Consider the following 20,993-nt stretch of genomic DNA (forward strand, 5'->3'; position numbering starts at 1 on the left):
TAGAGCCATCAGCCTACCATGGTCCAGGACGAGGTCTCCAGGCCGGCTTTAAGACAAACTGTGATGACCACAAACTGTAAAGACACAAATCACACTGACATTACACCAAGTCCCTCTGCAATACTAAAACCAGTCATGGTAAGTGCATCACACATGTTAGAATGTACATTAAATACATATTTGTTATACTGTGGAGTAAAAGAAATGGCCGACAAAGTAAAAGGCAGAAGAAAAGGCAGTTACATTGATGTTGATTCACACAAATGGGATGACACTTGGCTCAGAGACTAAACCGCTTAACACAGAAACAGCGCCTGTCAAGAAGATTGGTGCACTTACTGTGTAAACCATGTTGCCTAAGAGGAGATAGTCTGGAGTTCTTCCGTTGCCAAACACAGTATCTGTGAAGAAAATCAACAACAGAAGCTTTTAGGGTCAAAGCTGTCTCTTTTCAGCTCTTGGGTTTCATGCAGAGTTCCATTAGGTGATCCAAAGAGTAAACAGCCAGGCACGTAGGTTATTACTTTAGTACATCTCAGTGTGAACTCTGGTGTAAAATGCCCCATTAGAGACTTGGATGTAAGGCGGACATGGGAGTGTGAAGTTAAAACCACAGGCAAATGCTGCTTCCATTACCGCCCTTTGAGAGAGGCTGGAATGTAAATTCTGTCTTTCCAACTAGAAGGAAGGAGTGTATCCGTGAACATCCATCAGTAAGACTGAGAAGCTAAATTGGTGTGCATTAATCTTGGTCAGAAATAAATGTCCTGGCTAATACGTTGCTGAAATATAAAGAACATGACTGTTTTTCTGACACAATTGATATTTATTCTGCAATTAAATCTGGTTCCAACCTAAACAGGAACAAATCTCTTAAACAGGGGTTAGAGGAATTTCCTAAATTAATAAAATGAAGATTACCTACACATTCAAATTGCCCACGTGGGTTGAGGCTAAAACTAAAACATCAGCAGTGTACGACGGCCAGTAAAGAAAGAAAGAGAGGCTCCCGTTCCCTTTACTTCCGGCTGGTCACATGTCTTGTGTGCGCTGAGGCTTTGCTGACAGCCTGTCAGTCAGAGTGAAGGAGCTTGGCGCCTTTGTTTGGAGAGCAGGCACAGGCTTGTGTGGTCCTGCGGCTGGCCAAGACTTACCGACTCAAAGATCCCTATTCTCTCTGCACTCGCACCCTGAAACCTGCATCTTAATGTGCACAAACATGCACAATTGACCTTAAACAGATAAATAAAGTTATCAAGAATTCATTTTACTATCATTGTACCAAACGACTGATAGCTATTTGGATAGAACACCTGACAATCGATTGACAGTTTGAAAAAATAAATAAGTGCAAATAACTGAGTCCAAAAGCATTTCATCAGCTCATTGTGTGTATACATGCCTGTTAGTGTGTGTAGCTCTTGCCGGAGCACACAGATGTTTGTAATTCATGAGCGGGCAGTTGAAGAGAGAACTAATTAAGACAAAGTATGTGTGTTTGACTATCCTCCCTCTCCATCCAGAGTCCACCGAGGGCCTTGGCGGAGTCTCTGGGAGCTACTTACCATGCTGGAAGGCTTTAAGGGGGATCCAGAAGAGGATGACGGAGTGGAAGAGGCCGTTCAGACAATGGGCCCAGAAGACCTGCAAAAAAAAGGAGGGGAAAAGGATGGAGGCGAAGGAGGCAGAGGGGAGGAAGGGAGGGGTGGGGGGTTGGAGGCGGCAGGAGTTTCAAAGAAGAGAGAGGGAGACAGAGAGAAAAAAGCATGAGAAAAGGGTGTGGGGAGCTCCAGCCTTCCAAGTGACCCCTGACCCGGGCCCTTTGTGGCAGCCCAGCGCTAGGCTAAGTGGCGGTTTTGTCGGGGCCTCCTCACTGAATGGCCACCCCGCTGACAGACACGTTGTATATCCTCTGTGTGTGTTATGGGGGAGAGAGAGGCTGCTGAGTGTGTGTACGAGCAATGAAAGGCAATAGGACAATGTCAGTGTGCAGGTTTTAACTTATTTTTTCCACAGAATCAAAGAAAAAACGCAGCGAGCATAAGAAACGGCAAAATACACGTCCTCACCTCGGCGATAAGAACGTTATGCAACTTTGATATATGTGCTGCTAGTGTGAGGGTTTCCTCTCATTACATTTCATAAGGCTTTGGCTCTTTCATGTAAGGATTTTAACTGGTGTAGAAATAAATGACAGGAGTGTTTAAACAAGCAGAAATCAGTCTAGAAACACACACAGCGAGACTGACAGGCCTGACAGAGATTAAACTGTTTTCATGGTAATTATTAAGGGCCTGGAAAATCGTAGTGTGGACCGCAGTCTGCGTGTGTGTCTGTGTGTGCAAGCATGCAGACTTTGGATGAGTCAATACTCCCACTCCAAAACCACCTTGTTTCAAATGTACTTTATGCAACACCAGAGCCAAACAAAACACAAATGGGCGATGTAGCATGAAACAGCCGTGAAATCTATTCTGCCAAAAAAACGGCTCCACATTTATGCCCCCTTTTCCTCCCTGTGCTGACCCAGACGACGCTGTTGCTCCTGAGAGCTGAGAATTCGTCAAACCCAGAGAGTAAACGGATAACGGAGGAAAAATAAAAACTGAAAAAACATTACATTTTAATCTCTGGCCTCTTTTTAATCATCGGTTCTTGGCAGACAAGTTAAAGGCTCGCTTTCTTATAAACACTCTTTTCAACAACTTCAGCAAATCTGTCAGTAAAACATAAAACACTGCTTATTTGAGACACGTAAGACAAACTGAAAGTCAACATTTCTTGGGATTTTTGCAGGTTTGAGTCATTTTAAAATAACTAATAGAACGGCTTTGGACTTTGGGGTGATTCCAAAATGGTGAAACAAGAGAAGAAAGGAAGGAGAAGGTACAGTGAAGGAGAAGTCTTCTTCCAAACTGTGAGTCTTTGTAATACACCTTGGCCTCTGTGGCTCGACCTACTCACCTTTGCTATCGACCAAACAAAGTCCCATAGCAGCCACCCCCCCTTCCTCCTCCCAACTCCCCCCCAGGATTACCTCACCCTCCCACTATGTACACAAAACCCACTGAGTGAAGAGTGGCCCAAACCAACCCCCACCACTTTATCTCAATTGTGGATTAAATTATCACTAATGTTATAATCACGTTTATGCCCATTAGCCTACTGTTGACAGGCTCTGCTCTCTCTCGCCCTCCTCCTCAACTATCCCATTCCCAAACACTGCAGGGACGCAAAAGAAGTAGTTTCCTTTCCTCAATAATGAATGCTAATGAAATCAATAAATGTTCATAATCATTTGTCACAGTGGGATCGTCCCTTTCACCCTGCTCTCTTTCTTTTTGTGCATCCCAGCAAGTTGCCAGGGGTCCCCTCCGAATGAATGCTCAGTCTGTCCTGGAAATATTCCGACCTTTGTGGAAGTACTAATTGCGGCAAAAAAGCTGGTAATTAATATCAAACCAAATATTTTCAGTGCTGCCCACTCCTTCCTTTTTCTTTTAGAGCCAGTTCAGTAATGGCGCTTTTCCACTGCAGGGCCTCGCACAGCTTAGTACGGTATAGTTAGGCCATGCTGCGTGTCCATTACAGTTTAGTAGCTGGGGCAGTAACCATATTAACGCAGTGTAGGCGGTGCCGTGACGTCATCTTCAATGCGAACCACAAAACCAACATCAGCCGTTAGCTGTTAGCACTCAGAGCTCACAGCTCCTCATATCTGTTCAGAAACTAGACAAAAGTTAAACAAGTACAAACCACAGACTGCCTGTGTCATGGCGAATACAGTCGCTGGTTTATTTATGTCTGTAGGCCGTTGTTGTGAGTGTGGACGGAGCATATACAACGTTAGCTTAGTCGATCTCCATTCAGGTTTTTCGCCTGCTGTCTTGTCTGCAGACTTGTCAAAGCAATAATTCATGGTTTTTACTAACCGGTATCAGTATGTTGTTACTTCGGCATCATTTTGAAACGTGTATTACAATTAAATCACGGTAAAATATGTTCATTTTGTTGTAGTTGTAGCCCCCTTGCCAGCGCTTCTCTCTGACCATTCAGCAGTCGAGAGTGTTTACGTCACTAGTTTAGCATATTCAGCCCGGTTGTTGGTCCGGTAAGAACCTCGATTTTGGAGGGCCAGAAAAAAGGTGAAAAAGTAGCCCTGAGTCGGAACTACCCCTAGTGGAAAAGCCGGTTTGGCACGGCCCGCTTAAACCGTGTGAGGCCCTGCAGTGGAAAAGCGCCATAAGAAGGGAGCTCAAAGGAAGAAATAAAAGTGTAAAACAGAGGGAAGAATGCAGTATAAGAGGTGATAGTTGCTAGTAAACTGCTGAAATTACTACAACCACATCAAGAGGGGGTCAGGGTTTATTGGAGTGACTCAAGTGTCAGGTATATGTAATTAAAAGTGAATGGGTGGCATAGTTAAAGACACGCCTTGAGTTTTTAACACCCTCAGTCACTCCCTTCTCCCACCTCAACACAAGCAGCTTTAATTCACAAAGACAGTATCTGTTGTGTACAAAAGAGCCAGGCGTGCAGAAAGACAGGCTTCGAGGGGCCAAATTCCTGCTGGATTTTCTCGCCTCGCCTCGGGCCAGCTGCAAGGAAAATATCTCGGGAAAAGAGTGGACAAGCCAGCAAAAACAACCTGCTGACCTGGCCGAGTCATCATTTATGGGACTTGGAAAATGTGTCTCAAACTAAATTGAGGTTCATTTGCTTCTAACTATCAGACACATTTTTCAGACCCTTATTTGGCACTGAGAAGTAAGGAAGTTTTCAAGAATATTAATGAAGGGAAAATCAATCCTACTTTAGAATTTAACTAAAAAAGGGGACGCTTTAATGAGCCGTTGTGAGAACAAATGTCTGTCTGTTTAACTTATACATGAAGATAATGTATCCACAGAAAAACCATAGCTCTTATTTTGTGTAAAGTGTGTCCTTTTTGACACCAAAGGACCTCCATTTTGTCATCTTTCTCTAATTATGAAACACAATCCGGGCCATAACTAAGAGTGGATTTGATTACATTTACTCAACTAATTACCTTGATTGTGTTCATTTGTCATAAGTGAGTTAAAATCTGAAATGTTTTTTTTTTGTAATTCGACTAATTTCCCACAGCCGGGGGCCCGATAGCTCACCAGGTGCCCCTTGTTCAAAGGCTACTTACTGCAGGGACCTGAGCTCCAACCCAACCTGTGGGCCTTTCCTGCATTTTGTTGCCCCTCGCCTCCTTTTTTGTCTCTACGGCTGTTCTATAGTAAAAAAGCCTTTCAGTCCAGGGTGGTGTGTTTAAATTGCTTCTGTGTTTATAAAAAAAAAATGACTGCAATGTTTTTGTTGTTAATAAACTAAGCTATTAATCAGCTTATCATTGCCGCTGTTTACATTGGGGTCAGGAACAATTCAAATTATTTCTTTTTTTGGATGAATATGAAGGATTTGGCTTTTTGGCAGGTTGAAATGGGCTAGCCGTCTCCTTTTTTAAACTGGTTTGATTAGAAAAACTGTCAGTTTTTAAGCAAGTAAGTTGTCACTGCTCATTAAACTGAAGATGGAAACACATTTCACACATTCAGTGTGGTCCGACATGGGTTAAACTCAATCTGACAGCCTTGCTCTGAGAACAAAAAACGGCCTTACTTAAACAAATTGTAAATTTTCCGCGACAAACGCTGTCACACAATGACAGCACACTCTCTCTATTCCCTCCTTCCTTCGATTATTTCTGCTGCATCCCCCAACCCATCTGACCTTCCCTGCTCCTGAACGCCATGGCCAATCCGTATTTAATCCACCTCCATGCTGTGCTAACCAGGTCACCACGCCTGTGAGGAGGGTCCAGGGCGAAAGAGGAGACATCTTTATTACCAGCGGGGGGAAAGCTAACGGACAGCCCCAGCTACCAGACAGAATAGGTCAAGCCATGCCAAACCAGGGTCCAACTGGAGACCCACTGACTACAGCTGCCAGGTCACTGGGACCGGAGACGCGTCCTCAAAACAACACGACAGGAACCTCTTGTGTCATTCATTTGATCTTAATTGGTTGTAAGAGCTCGCACATTTTGACCTTCTCATTTGTGTGGCGGAGCACAAAATTAATTCTCAGTTTTAGAATATTGTTACATGATATATTATATATAATATGAAAATTGTTTGAAAAAAAAAAGTGTTTGGTTACACTAGATGAGCTGAATAAAATTACCAAAATGGCTGGTAATGTTGTTCGCAGACTAAAAGCACCAAAGCACGTTAGCAGAAATACATAATATTAACTGAATACAAGTTCCTTACAACTTTATCTAAATGGAGCAGGTACAAATATAACAAAATACTGCAACAAAAGGACAAAAGTTATAATAATAGTGATGTCATCTAATAATATTTAAAATCCGGTTGTGCACAAATAAAGTACATTTGATAAACAAGCGTTACCTTGGTATTAAAGCCCATTGCATTCTGGGAGGTTTTGTAGAGTTCAGGGTATTTCAGCATGTTCTCTTTCCTGCAGGAACGCTCAAATATTCCCAGAGTGAGAGGAGGCAAAGCAGTGAAGATCTGTCAAAGAAAAGCACACACATGAGGAAACATTAGTGGTAAAAAAGTACAAGGTATTAAAAGAAACATATCTATGTAACCAATAGCTTAAATCACTTTGCAATTTCACCCGTCTTCATAGCTGCCACCCTCTCCATATGTTACATTTATAGGAGAATTTGCTTCAATTTGTTCTCCACATTCCACATTATTTATTTTAAATCATTGGTGACCATTGACCTTATAACCCTTAAGGGTTTCTTATTTCGGTTTGTCATGCTTCACGTCTTTTCATATGCAAAACCCAATGAACATCTGTGATACCCTTGACTTAGAAGCAGGTATTTAGGCCTGGCTAAAGTGTAATTTCTTAGTGGTGTTGTAATGTTGTTCTGTATAGCAGCTGCTGAGAGAGGAGTGATGGTATTGTGTAGCTGGGGGCTCAGTGGGTCAGTTGGTGTGAGTTCCCTGAAGCCCCATCTGGAGTGGGAGTCTACAGGCCTCAGTCTGCAGGACCAGCGGGCCACAGGACATGCTCCACTGGGCTCCTTTCTTATTCAGAGCCAGGCGCAGGAAGATCTCCATTGAGAGGCGGATTCAGCCCACTGCTTCCGACAGACTCCCACTGAGGCGGAGGAATTCCCTCAGTTTTGGATAAAGTAACTCTCTTCCCACCCCCCAAATACAGTACTGGATCTAAGCTGATGGTTTATTATGAAATGAATGTGAGAGTCAAAGCTGTGGAAATATCCTTCTCACTTGACAGTTTGTCCCTCCCATAAATTACTTCCATTTGAGACCGATCAGGAATGTGATGAAATTTCACTTCACACGTCTCTGATTTTCTGTTTGTTGATTGAATTGAGTTGATTTTAATAAACAGTTTAAAGTTACATATCAACTCCTTATGGACTTAACGGCATGGTATTACATTTTAGACTTGCAGATGCACATGTTTGAGTTCTACTTAATTCATGTCAGATATGAAATATGAGTTCATTAGGAGTGGTCCTATTATAAAGCCCTGTGGGACGCCCTTCATCAGCAGCCCACTCTTTCCTATTCTTTTTATCATTCAAACGTAGCTGGCCTTACTAACGACACACTTTAGAGCAAGCAAATCTGTTGTTCTTTCGTATTCAGTACATAGTTCAGGGCACAGAGGGAATATGGTCTTGACAACAGGTCATAAATAATGAGAAATGTATTAAAGATGTTGATGACAAAGTCACGTAATAAAGGGATCAGTTTAAGGCTCACAACCACAAATCTGTGTTTTTCCAGAGAGCTTTGGGTTAAAAAAGTAGAGTGGACTCATTAGAGAGTTAATTTTATTAACACTTACCACATTGTATAAGCCGATGCACCAGCGTTCAAATAGGATCTGGCCTGAGAAGCCATTGACAAATGCAAACCAGATCTAAGGGAGACAAAATCACATGAAGAAGAAATAAGAACAGATGAACCAATGGTGGAGAAACAGATTCATATAATGACAGCTCTAAAATAGAGTTTATATCAAACACTTCATCATTTTCATTAAAACACAAAGATAACTACGATGGTTTATCTCCCCTTCCCATTACTGTAATTTTAATCGGTGAGGCACTTGGTCATGAATTCAATACTCCACTAGATGCTGTAAACAACACATCTCTGTAGTATTTTGAATTTCAGTAGACACTATGCTTTCCATTATTGACAGTGATGGTGAGACCAGCTCATTTTAGATACAGACAATCAGCTTTTTCGTTAGATTTCATGTCAATAAAAAAAAAACTGAAAAATGGAAATGATCCTAAATCAAATGCGGGTTTGTTTGAAGTGCTGACCTGTGATCAACATGCCATTAGTTTAAGTTAGCCAGGTTTCAAATTCAGATAAAGCAGAGAGGGGCCAGAATAGCAAATAAGAAAAAGAATGAGAAAGCCTAGACCTCCAGATGCCACCTCCACGATACAAACTGCCTACTGGATTCATCACAGGATTAACTACAGACATATATCAAGCTCACTATTTTCCTCCTTGATCTACCTGAAGACAAGTGGGTGACAGATGAGGTTAGTTATAGGAGCAGAGTCTGGGCTATAGGACTCTGAAGGATGGAGACTGTGATATATTGTGTCAGGAGAGTGAGACAGAAGTAATGTAAACCATATGTTGGGTGGAGACGATTCTTATCACATTGCCTGATTAGTTATACTTATCTGAACAAAACAATGCCTCTTAGATCAGGACACAAGCCAGGTATTGTAAATAAACTATATTTAAAGCAAGTAGAGAAGTTGGGATACAGTATCTAGTCTATAAAAATGGTAATTTGTTTTTAAATGCATTTGTCTGACACATTCTGCACTACTGGTATGCTGACAGTTAATCAAAGTTTGACACTTCGCGGTCGAGAACCAGCATTTTACTCACGCCAGATCTGTCAAGGAAACATCAGGGGTGCTGTGTTTTTGCCATGGCCAAGCAAGCATTTCCTCGCTTCATTTAACTTCATTATGAAGGCATGAACTGCTACAAATTCTCAGATTGGGACAAAGCCTATGTGAGGGCCCCACCCGCCCGCTGCCACTCTCTACATGACCAATACCAATCTGCAACTGGCCCTTCCTATTTAATCGAGTAAGCATATGCATGAAAACAAATGTCTGTCCCGCTCCCTCCCCCCCCCACCCACCCTTCATTCCCTTGGTGAGGTTGGGGGGGGGGGGGTGGGTGTCTATAGACGAGGCCTGTGTTTATGTGTGTGCCCCCAGACCCTGCCCTTCATCTCCCCTCTCTGCCACACCCACCCCTCGCAGATCCAAGCCTGCTCTCCATCAGGTGCACTCTACCATGATGTTGTTTCTTTTATGTGAGGGGTCCTGTTTTTAAATTCACGTGGGATGTTCACCCAAAACTGGGACCATGTGGCTCTGTTAACATGAGAATCACGGGATGTACAGTAAATCTGTTGGCAGTGCAAGAATAGTTTTTAGGTGGGTTTTTGGGATCTTGGCTTGCAGCAAATACATTCAGATGCCGTTGCTATGGGTAATGTTAAGATGAAGGCCAAGCCATGAGGCAGGTTCAACCATTAGCGTGGCTCAAGCAACGGTAACGAGAAGCTAGCGAGTAGGTCAAACTGCTGAATCAATTACAGCTCTGCCCAATGAGGAGCTCTGGGCTGATATATTGTTGTGCTAAGTTAAAAAAGGCTCCTATTCATTGCATGTGGTAACTGCCTCTGTGTGAGTGTTTTGGCCTGGTCCTTGGGGTCCCAATAGCTTCTGTCTCTTTCTCCCTCTCCCATCTCTTGAGGGACAGATGCATTGATTTGCTCATTAGGGGAAGTACCAGGCAGGATTTTCTTCCCCTTTTCTTCTCCTCATTGAGTGCCACTCAGCGAAGGGGTGTGGCTGGCCTCTCTCCCCGACTGAACATCATGAAAACAGGGATTCAGAAAAGGGGGATTGGGCAGCGGCTTGCCGATAAGAAGACTTCTTGCATATTCATTAGCGAATCAAAAATCACTGATTCCATGAGCTGCTTCACAGCTCTGCGGGCTTGTCTAAAAGTGGCAATGGGTTGGAGGGTGGGGGGAGCATGACATTTGTCCTTAACAATGTGAGCCCAGATACTCTTAAGCTTAGTACAGAGAATTGCAAATGGAATTCATACACAAAGCAAGCAAAGAATGTCAAGGGATATAAAGAGGGAGCTGATAAATATGCTGGAAATATGTGGAGCTACGAACACAAGCTGTCTCACAATGCCAGACACGGCCTCTGTGGCTTTATTCAGCGTGCAATGGTCGGCAAGCTCAGCAACTCTGAGCCGTCTCCAACTACACTGAGCCGCACTGAATGAGCTTTCATGTAATTGCCTCATAAATGCCACTTGTCCATCAGCGCCTCTGTCGCACCCTGGCAATGTGTCAATCAAACATGAGTGGCCAGCTGGATCGGTCATTTGAATGAAGTTGCTATGGCTTCTTCTGGAAAGGTCTCTTAGCTTAAATGTGACTGAAATTAATTAGGTTTTAATTCTGTTCTTAGGTTAATTGCGTAATATGTAAAAAAGAAAAAAAGGGTTATGAATTCGGCTTGAAGCTCTGGGATACACTGTTTGAAAAGATAACCATGTTTTGCAATTAGTGCAATAAGTCAATCTTTCAAGCATGATCATGGTTAAAGTATTCTCTAACTGATAAGGAAAAAGGAACACAAACCATAATCAACAGCATAGGGAAATCCAAAAGAAACACTGAGGCAGTTCAAGGTGTCAGTCACTCATCCACCAGAGGGACAACCTTACATTGTGACTCACTATTAAACCTCAGAGACAGAATAGACCCTGAATGATCATACAACTACTCTAAGAGTCTCAGACTTAGTTCCCGTCTTCAACAATAGCCGTGGAATCTTTCACCCTCCTACTCCATGTCTCCTAAAAAGAACCAAAGACCCAGTGGAAGGAGAGGGAGACGAAAAGAGGCTTAAACACAGAGTCTCCCAGTCCTGGTATTCAAATTGTAACACACACTGTACCAGACAATGGTGCTGCGAACAAAAAAGTTAAAATTCCCGTCGACATCCTTCCTTTTCTACTTGCAGGGTAGCCTGGGAGTCGACGAGAAAAACATGGAAGCACAAAAGTAAACCTATTAGTGCAACAAATGCAGCTTTATACCCATACCCTGAGGTTGGTGGTGTGTTAGATGTCAGGGTCTTACAAAACAGGGACGTTTGAAATATTGAAGCAGCCTTAAAGTGGAGAAATGTCCTATTATCTACTTCAATCCCCTGAAGGAGCGTAGAGCATGGGGGAAGGGGGGTTATGTTTTCAGAGAGCAACAAAAGGTGTGCTAGAAAGAAGCTCGCCCTGCAGACAGAACTATTGATGTTAAGTTTAAATTGTAGGGAAACACCTGCTTTGAAAAGAGTATTGTGATGTTTTTCAAAGAGAAGCAAAAAAACAAAAAATCATAGAATAAATATTGCAAAATATTTGAATGTTTTATAAAGGTTGTGGACATTTTGAATAGAAAACTGGATGGCAGTCTTGAATTTATTTAATATAAACATAAGATGTTGTGCCACCTTTGAACGTGGTTAAAAACAGGACCGAACATTTATGAATTCAACATTCGTGCACAGATGTAATGTTTTTGCTGACAGAAAATTAAATTGGCTGCAAATCTAATTTTATTTTGGATCTGCAAATGTAACCTTATCTGGAAAAGGGTAGCATGATCAAAGAGTTGCAGTTCCCATAACTGCAGTTATAACCTGTTTTACTTCAGGTCACAATAAGCCAGACATGCTGGAATGTAAAGAGTAGTCTACTGATTCTCCATGGTATATAAGCTAGAGTGAGATCAGAGGTCAAATGTTACAGAGAGAGGATGAACAAAAGAGAATTTTAAAGTGCTCATATTTCCAAGACAGGTTATTTGGTGCTGATGTATTAAAGGTCCCATGTCATGCTTTTCTGGTTGTTACCCGTCCCCTTATGTGTTATGTAGCTTTTTATGCATGTAAACGGTCTGCAGAGTCACAAACCCTCAAAGTACACCCTGTAGCGAGTAAAACTCTAACACAGAAAATACCTGTCTATGCTGCCCCAGAACGCCTCGTTGGAGATTTCTCTTTTTCACTTATGAATTGTGCTCATTTCAGTGTGTAAATCCATTGCTTTATATGGCTACCGGGCCCCCTCAAGTACATAAGAAAAGTGTGTGTGTGTGTGTGTGTGTGTGTGTGTGTGTGTGTGTGTGTGTGTGTGTGTGTGTGTGTGTGTGTGTGTGTGTGTGTGTGTGTGTGTGTGTGTATGTGGAGGGGGGGTTATTTCTTAAAATTAGCAATTATTTTTCTTTTGCTCACTTATAATCTGTTCTTTATTTCTTACCCCATTTGTTTTTGTTTTGTATTGTGTGCAGTTTGGTAAAGTTAAACACAAATATCCCCATTGTGGACGATAAACTTTCTATGTAATTAACATTTTATTCTTATAAGCATATGCTTCCAGCTTTGCAAGGTGTGTCGATGACATACAGTATAACAGTGTACAGTATGTGAAACCCTGATATATATTGTTGTGGGACATACACTTAGTAGGGATTTCTTAAGAAGATGCAAAGCCAAGCTGTATCCGTCAGTCAAGTGTACGGCCGGATGATCAAAACATCGGAGCACTCCCTATGATAAAGCTGCTGCTGATAGGAAGCACTTAACCTGTCTGCTCATTCTTGGTTATGGCTCTGAACCGGCAATCAGTACTGGCTCTGGTATCTGTCAAAGGCCATCAAACCTACCGCACAGCAACAGAACAATGTTGGAAGCACCATGTGTTTTGAACCCCCCATAACAATCGGCCATTGATAAACAATATACACAGTGGAGCTGGGTGCTATGAAGAGACATTTATTGCCTGCTCATAATTGTCCGTGTGAAGTACCATCCATGGATCCTCAGTACAGTACAATGTTTCAATTCATTGTCTTAACTTCATGTTAATGAAATTCCCTCGTTCAATGTGAAATCATTGTCATATTTGAGGTTTTGTGTTCTACCTAAACCTTGGAAAACCATTCTTTGTTAGTAGTAGGCTGGCCCATCATAGTGTTTACTGACTTAAATTCAGTATATTTATATTGTGCATTTGATAGAGACACTCTCTAGATATATAATATGCACTGTTGATATGTATATATTTAGTGTTGATGTTTATTTTCTATCTTATTTCATTTTTAATTCATGTTCAATGCCTTGTGTACATGTTGCTATGACAAAATATAGTATATCTAATCTTTTTAAATACTAATCAAATCTAAACCGTTTGCAATATTCTAGTAAATATTAACATATATTTAAAGTGAAAAAAAGTGTGATTTCCATTTACCCATCTGCATTTTATCTTGTAGCATGTCCATTCAACACAGTACAAAATAATATCCTACTAATAATGTAATCCGAGGGCAGCAATGGACATGGGTAGCACTGCCAGCATGGCTTCATGATTATGCAGATGAATTCGGTGGATTAATATTCCAAGGATCCAATAACTGGCAAGGTTTTGGGAAAGGCAGACTTCCAGTTACGTAGGTTTAGTTTTTCCCCTTCATTAGTGTGAGTGTGCGTCTTTGAGTGTGTTTGGGTATATTCTGTCTTGTGAGTCAAAACTCAAACTATTGGCCCAGGATCTGCACCAACTGGCAGGTAGTGTGAAGGGCCAGTCAACAGAAATACAAACATGGAAACTCTAACAAGAAACCTTTGCCTTTACACCTAATCATGTCATGGGGAAACATCTCAATGCTTTGCATTCAGAGCCTTTGGAGCTGCTGTGCGAGACTTACCTCAATGATGTAGAGGACAATATTCTTGTAGAAGCAGTAGAGGATGCACTTGGCTACACGGTTGTAATTCCAGGCTCCATGGACGAGCAGCAGATTCTTCAAGTATTTGAACTGTGTGGGAGAAGAATGACAAGATGAATTAATAGCAAAAGCCTGAGTAGAGAACACTGTCTGATGGTTTCTCATAATCACAGATCAGTGCTGGAACAGTGAAGCAGAAAGCAGCAGTGTTATGTCCTCCAGCAGCAGAGAGGACTGATGAGGCATTGTGGCCAAAGACTCTCACTAACACATTCCAGAAATGTCAAGTTAAAGATTGGAAGATCAAGCTTTGAGTTGCTGAAAATGGAGTTCATATGGGGGTATTAGTCTCCTGGGGCTCAGCATAATAGTTAAATGGTTTAATAATAAAGGCAACGTTTAGGGACTGTGGTGAAATTACCATTTCACTGCAATTTCTGGCTGATAAGTGTGATTACATTGGAGCAGAACCTCGAGGCAAGTGTCTCATCCGTGTTGCCAGCTAATGACTCAAAGGAAGCACGCGATCTACACTGCATCGTCTTTCCATCACACAATATGAGAGGTTCTGTCTCAGGAGCCAGAGTAGGAGGTAAGATGAGTAAAATTGAATTTTTGGGAAAACACTATTTTGTTTATTTGAAGGTGGTCTTGTCTTTCAGCAACACCACAGTATCTTCCGGTTAAATGGCAGCACATTGACGACCCCCAGTTTGTCTGACCCCTCGAATGGTCGGATCAAACATCAGTTACCACAAACCTGCGCTGCTGACAGATGGAGAGCAGAGGGGCTTCAGCCCAAAGACTCTTCACTCTCCACTTGCTTTAACAGATAACTCCAAGCTTTCAAGTAAAACATCTTTAAAACAATCTGCCTAATAATCTACAGCAGCATAGAGCTCTTCTGACACTCTCAAGAACATTAATATAAACCATGTACAGGAATAGACAAACATGTTACACAACTTCAAAGAATTGATTTCAGTTTGAAGTCTGCAAATTAAAGTTCATGTATCGTTACGCCAATATATTGAAAACACCATTGGATGTCTGGAGGTGTAATTTGATTAAATGCTGGTAAACAAGCTAAATGGATTATAAGAGGCCACCTATCTTTGGAAGACATGCACTTTTACATGTCATGCCCATTGAAGAGGGCACTTAAGACAAACCCGAGTCTCTCGAATGGTAATTGCGTGCTGAAGCACAGAGAGCCTTCTGTGTTTTAGTCAACATTTGGTATGCCATAGTCTCGTGCTATAATAGAAACATGATGTACCGAGTGGCGTGCGGTGGAGAAACCAGGCTCTTGTTGCTTACGGGTATCACATAACTTTGCAGAGTTTTAGACAAACTGGTTATGAGGATAAAAGCATGTATTTGAGCAGCATTCTGCTGGGATCTGTTTCTGTGTGGTTGGGTTGGGAGTTGGGTGTCACCAGATGCTTGTTTTACAGGTGTTACTTCTTCACTGTATAAGCTAATGCCCTAGCAGACATTTGACCTATTGTTACCCAGAACAATGTGCCAAGCTATCAGTTACACGTGTTATACTTGAGAAGACAATGACAGACAGAATCTGAGTATTGGGAGATAGAAATTGGCACTGGTTTCAATGTACTGCTGCAAATTGAGGGCATGCCCCTGCAGCTTAAGTTTAAAATCATGTTTTAAAACTGCAAAAGTCTGAAATCTTATCTTTTGCTATTTTCCATATGATGTTTATACTTGCCTACATACTGAGCATACTTAGCTGCATACTAAGCATACTTGAAGCTTTGCTGGCACTGCTTAATTACTTACAAATAAAACGTTCACAAGTGTATTCAGCACTATTTAGCTATTTACATATAGAGTGGCGAAGTCACGCCCATCTACTTCCGCCCCATGGGACCTTATTTCGGAAAAATAATGTATTGAAGTCAATGGAGAGAGAAAACGTATCTTTCGATCCCGTTTGAATTGTGCCATGAATTACACATATGATGTTTGTCAATCTTAAAAAAAAATGTCCATGTCAAAAAAGTCACAGTTTGTCGTAAAACTGTTGAAATATAAGACTATGAAAAATACGCAACTAGAAAGACTACAAATCCCAGAGTCGCGTAAGTGATGTCACAATTGTTTTCCTCCACTAAGAGATAGCTAAGATCAGCGTCATATAGATATAATCTATCTATATGGCGCTGGCTAAGAAAAGATAACTTTAACAAGATGCCTGTGTGCTTAGTACCAGGTTGTTCATACCAGCAATGGGTCTTGCTCGTTCTTTCGCTTCCCGTCTGATGAAAAGACCAGGAGTGTCTGGATCAAGCTAGCTACTAGCTAGCACGTTAGTTAGCATTACAGCCTTGTCATTTGTATTAGCCTTAACATGAAGTAACATTAAGTAACCCAAAATGTTAAACAGTAAGAGTAGTAGTCATATTTCGTGAACCCTTTGAAGAGTACTGTCACACCGGTGTGATCATTCTATAATACACAATTTAAGCCCGGGGGACAAATGCTAACGCTAACGCTAGCGATCTTCTCTACTTCATGCTATCTGCACAAATGGTTGACATTAAACATTAAAAAGACCAGGCAGTTCAGAGAGAATCAAAGGAAGGCAGGCAGGCAGCTTTGCATGACATTCTTCAGGACGTGTTTCATTGTGGTGATAGTGAGGGTAGTCAATCGTTTTGTTGACAAGACAGTAGTGACGGCCATCTTGGTGACATGTGTTGTTCTGTGAGACCAGAGATGTAGTTCATTGAGCGTTTCACACAAACAAATGTGTTACTTCACAGTTTTCCGACACATTTTTTTTTTTTTGACTTGCAAAATTATCTTTTAAATTGCCAAACATCATATGTGTAATTCGTGGCACAATTCAAACGGGATCGAAAGATAATCTTTCTCTCTCCATTGACTTCAATACATAATTTTTCCGAAATAAGGTCCCATGGAGGTCCACCGGAAGGGGAGGGACTTCGCCACTCTATTGAAAATTGTCTTCTGTTAATCTAGTCTGAATACATCTCTGACCCTCTCTGATCGCCTGAAGCCATCCTATTGGTAGTCAAAGTTACACAAAGCTGTCACGTTTTTTTTTTCATTTTAAATATAAACAATAACTTGTTATGTTCCCATTTGAAATGCATATATCTTCCATCTCCCACTACAAATGAGGAAACGACATAGTTCATATTTGTGTGTTTTCTCACTAAACTCACCTGGGCAATAGAGTAGTCGGAGGAGTTTGCGGCTTGCAGACCCTCGTTGCCTGAGATTCCTACGCCGACATGAGCCGTCTGAATCATTCCAACGTCGTTAGCACCGTCACCGATGGCCAGCGTGATCACCTTCACCTGTTTCTTTACCATCTCCACCACCTCGGACTTCTGAAGAGGAGATACTCTGTAAAAGAAGAACAGTATTCCACAAAGTTTTAAACAATGGGTATTTTGACATTTCTTCAGATGGAGCTATTAATGTGGCATTCTTGAGATTGGTGTTTGAAAAAACGTTGTATAATTGTCGGCCGAGGTGTGCAGATAGTCATGTCTAACTGTGTGAACACTTTAAGAATAAGCATTTTGTGCGTAATATTTATTTGATCATTACAAACGAGCAGATGCCTGGGTAGCAATGAGAAGCCTGTTTGAATCTGCTGTTTTTCTATCCCTATTATAGCCAACATTAAAATAAATGAACTGTTTTTTGAGTTTGGCACCGTACTTATTTCTTAACATATTACACTCAAGGATCAGTTAGTTTCTGTGCACTCTGAAAGAGAAAGTAGTCCTAGTTCCAGTAATTATTTTTACTTTTTGGACAAAGTCCTAAGTGTAAAAAAAGGACTACTTTGTAGTGTCATAGTACAATAAAACCATACAACTCCAAAGAAGATGAATACTTTATTAGAGGTAATGTACAAAAAATAAAGGTGGCATAAAAAGGACAGTTTGGGGAACCGTGCACTGCTATTTAAAATAATATCTTTTTATATTTTGAGGGGATGCATTCCTCCCGTCTGCTGCTGTTTCTCCTTCCTCTAAGAGAGCCTGAAAGACCTTTCCTTCTGGGTCCATTAAGTAGAGCCAATTATAAGGTGATGGTTTGGAAATAATTTATAACTCTTCATTTATGAGGCTTCAACCTTGACTTCAAGTCCTCACTGACTGCAAAGTCTGTATTCTTCCATACAGCTTCCTCTCAGAGCACCAGAGGTTCAGGGGTATTCTCCAGAGATGATGTCGTAAACTGCATGTCTGTCTTAAGCTGTGAAATTGTTAATGTTTATCTTTTCCGTGGTTTAAGAGGCTTCATTCATCCCGTGGTGTCTCTCGGTGCCCACAGAGTGTGCACAAGGCAAAGGCAGGTAGGGGTAGGGGGGGGGGAAAGTCAATAAAAATGTTGATGCAATGTACCGAGTCATAAGGTTTGCTGTTGTTCTGAAAACGTGGTGCTGATTTCTGGCCTCAGACGCCGTCATGGTTGCTTAAGTACTTAAGTACTTCCTATTATTTATGTGGCCTGGGCAGTTCAACAGTGTACCTGCATAAAGTTGAAAGTTGCCATTTAAATTTATAACCAACACACTTTTTAAACTGCTGCCATAAAATACTCACCGACCAATCAACCTTTGTGGCAAAGACATAATACTTTACAGTTTAACCACACAACTTTAATCTGAATTTAATTCATTTTAAGCAAAAAAGGTAAAAAAATAACGACTTTCTGTTTCTTATTTGTGAGCAGTTGTCTTCATTTAATACTATAATAAAATCTTTGGGTCTGGGGCTATCGGTCTGAACATTTTATGACATCGTAAAGTAGAACATTTAAGAATGTTCAATCTCTACATACATATGTTTTTTGATGTGCTGCTTGAAAGTGGACACTTGACAATGACTTCTCCTTGTGAGTAGTGTACAGTACAGTGTGATACTTAAACACACATTTTGTGTAGTTTATTTAAGTTGCAGAAACAGATTCGTACATAAAGTCTTTGTAGCAGGAACATCGTTTTTCATTTTGGTCAGAAGAGTTTATTGTCTCTGGTTCATTTTATTGTTTAAAGAATAAATCTTACCTGCAGCAAATGACAGCTTTACAGGACAGGGCGAGGTCCAGGAAGTACTGTCGCACTCCGAATGTGAGCGCGTATTTCAGAGTCGTCCCGTCAATAATGAGAGCAAAGTCGTTCTCCTTGTAGAGGGCATCTCCCAGGACTCCACAGTGGTGGCTCAGCGTTTCCCTCGTTCTCTGTGTAATGGAAAACAAGTCATAAATATAAGTTTAATTAGTGTAATAAGTCATCGTAATTTAAAGCCTTCTGTGTTATACTTGCAAGAAGAGATATATTAAAATATTATACAATTGTTATAATATTGGTCTAGCATCAAGGCTGCATAACAGATTCATAATATCTGTTGAAATTGAGATGATTTATGGAGTATAAGAACATGTAAAATAAACTTGTAAAACCATTGAACGTTTGTAAAGTTGTATTTTCTTGTTTTTGATTGACACATGATGACTGTTAATCCAAGATGTGAGAAGCCTAGAGAATGAGAATGATTGATACTGAACCACAGTAAAATGCATTGCTGTTATATCGTAGAAGATTTACATTTGATCTGCTGTAGTGGGACATGCAACAAATGTATTCCTCTCTAAAGTTCCTCCAATGCTTGTTTCACCTCAGTTACTAGTGGCATTCATAATAAAATAGGAAATATTCACCTCGTTCTCTTTCACATTAGAGTTCAATATATGTCTACTCTTCTTGCTAATCCCAAACTGCTGCGGAACAGCTGCTCTAGAAATGTTTGATATTTATTATGTTTCCCATGCTTATTACACTCAGACCTTCTCCATGAGGTGATAACACAGACCAGTTCTGAGAATGGATCAGGTTTGCTTATACAGTATATACAGCTATGATGATGAGTGATGGTGAAAAGCTGTAAATATGAGACTGACAAGAGGATTTACTGTCCTGTTGGATGGAGGCATGTGGAGTGGATGGATGCAAGGGTGAGATCATCATTGTATTCATCATTCAATCATTTTCACCACAGATGGTGAAGCCATAACGAAAAAACTATTTCTGTGTGCAACCATTTTCTGAGGGACAAGTGTTTTTCGAATAACCTGAAGATTATTTTCCTGATTATTGCTTGGTCATTAAAATGTCAGAAGGTAAGGAAATATTAAATCTCAGCTCCAAGGTGACAATTTGCAGTTTGATAATAAATATAACTAAGAAAAACAGGAAATTGAGCAGCTGGAGAAAATCATTCCTTTAAATAAAAATGTACTTTAACAATTAAGAAAAAATCCAAAATATTTGGAGTTTATTTTTCTGTAGATTGACTTATCGATTATTTGAATAATCGCTGCAGCTCTATGCATGAAATGTTTTTATTTAATACGTTTATTTTGACAAAAGAAGTAAAAAATATTTTCAGAAATAACCTGGCTTCATAAGTACCAAAATATAACAGAGGCCCCTTCTTGCAATGGAATGATATCTGTAATGGTTTACAGGTGTACACAGTTAAATGACTCAAAATTGGCAGAAACAAACAATGATACAATGCAGGATATCAAACCTAATATGACATGCAGATGCTCAAACAGCTGTAATCAGTATGTCGGCCATTAGCATTACTGAAGGAGGAGGGGGGTCCAGCTTGGTGTTGAGGTCAGATATGTCAGAGCAGTCCGATTGTACCACAGGGACCAGGCAACATTGGCTTGGCATAACAAAACTCTGAAACCCCAGCTTAAAGGAAATATTTGGAGACGGGCTTTACGTTACACAAAGCGAGAGAAGCAGAGTGAGAGACACGCACAGAAAGAGATGATGGATTAACAGAGGAGAGAAACTGAGCAAGAGGATACAAGCAGAAAGCAGCTGCGAGGACTTAACCAACCCTGTTGGGGTCTGTAAAAGCAGCAAGGGACGGAGAGCAGTGTGTGAGTGTGTGTGTGTGTGTGTGTGTGTGGTGTGTGTGTGTGTGTGCGTGTGTGTGTGTGTGTGCGTGAGTGTGTGAGTGTGTGAGTGTGTGAGTGTGTGAGTGTGTGAGTGT

The 20,993-nt window shown here is 41.0% G+C and overlaps 1 protein-coding gene across 4 annotated transcripts in view; it reads right to left on the reverse strand.

The window, feature by feature from the left end:
- atp8a1 (ATPase phospholipid transporting 8A1) overlaps positions 1-20,993 on the reverse strand; it is a 107,262-nt gene that overhangs the window by 18,036 nt on the left and 68,233 nt on the right. For all 4 annotated transcript variants that reach the window (XM_034139615.1, XM_034139599.1, XM_034139606.1 and 1 more), the window contains 8 exons: positions 18,989-19,161; positions 17,127-17,310; positions 13,891-14,001; positions 7,891-7,965; positions 6,444-6,566; positions 1,566-1,644; positions 340-401; positions 18-74 (listed from right to left, as the gene is read on the reverse strand). In XM_034139615.1, the coding sequence (XP_033995506.1) occupies positions 18-74; positions 340-401; positions 1,566-1,644; positions 6,444-6,566; positions 7,891-7,965; positions 13,891-14,001; positions 17,127-17,310; positions 18,989-19,161 (864 nt within the window). The remainder of the gene's footprint in view (positions 1-17; positions 75-339; positions 402-1,565; positions 1,645-6,443; positions 6,567-7,890; positions 7,966-13,890; positions 14,002-17,126; positions 17,311-18,988; positions 19,162-20,993) is intronic.

Source organism: Trematomus bernacchii, unplaced genomic scaffold (assembly GCF_902827165.1).
Source record: "Trematomus bernacchii unplaced genomic scaffold, fTreBer1.1, whole genome shotgun sequence".
Lineage (NCBI taxonomy): Eukaryota > Metazoa > Chordata > Actinopteri > Perciformes > Nototheniidae > Trematomus > Trematomus bernacchii.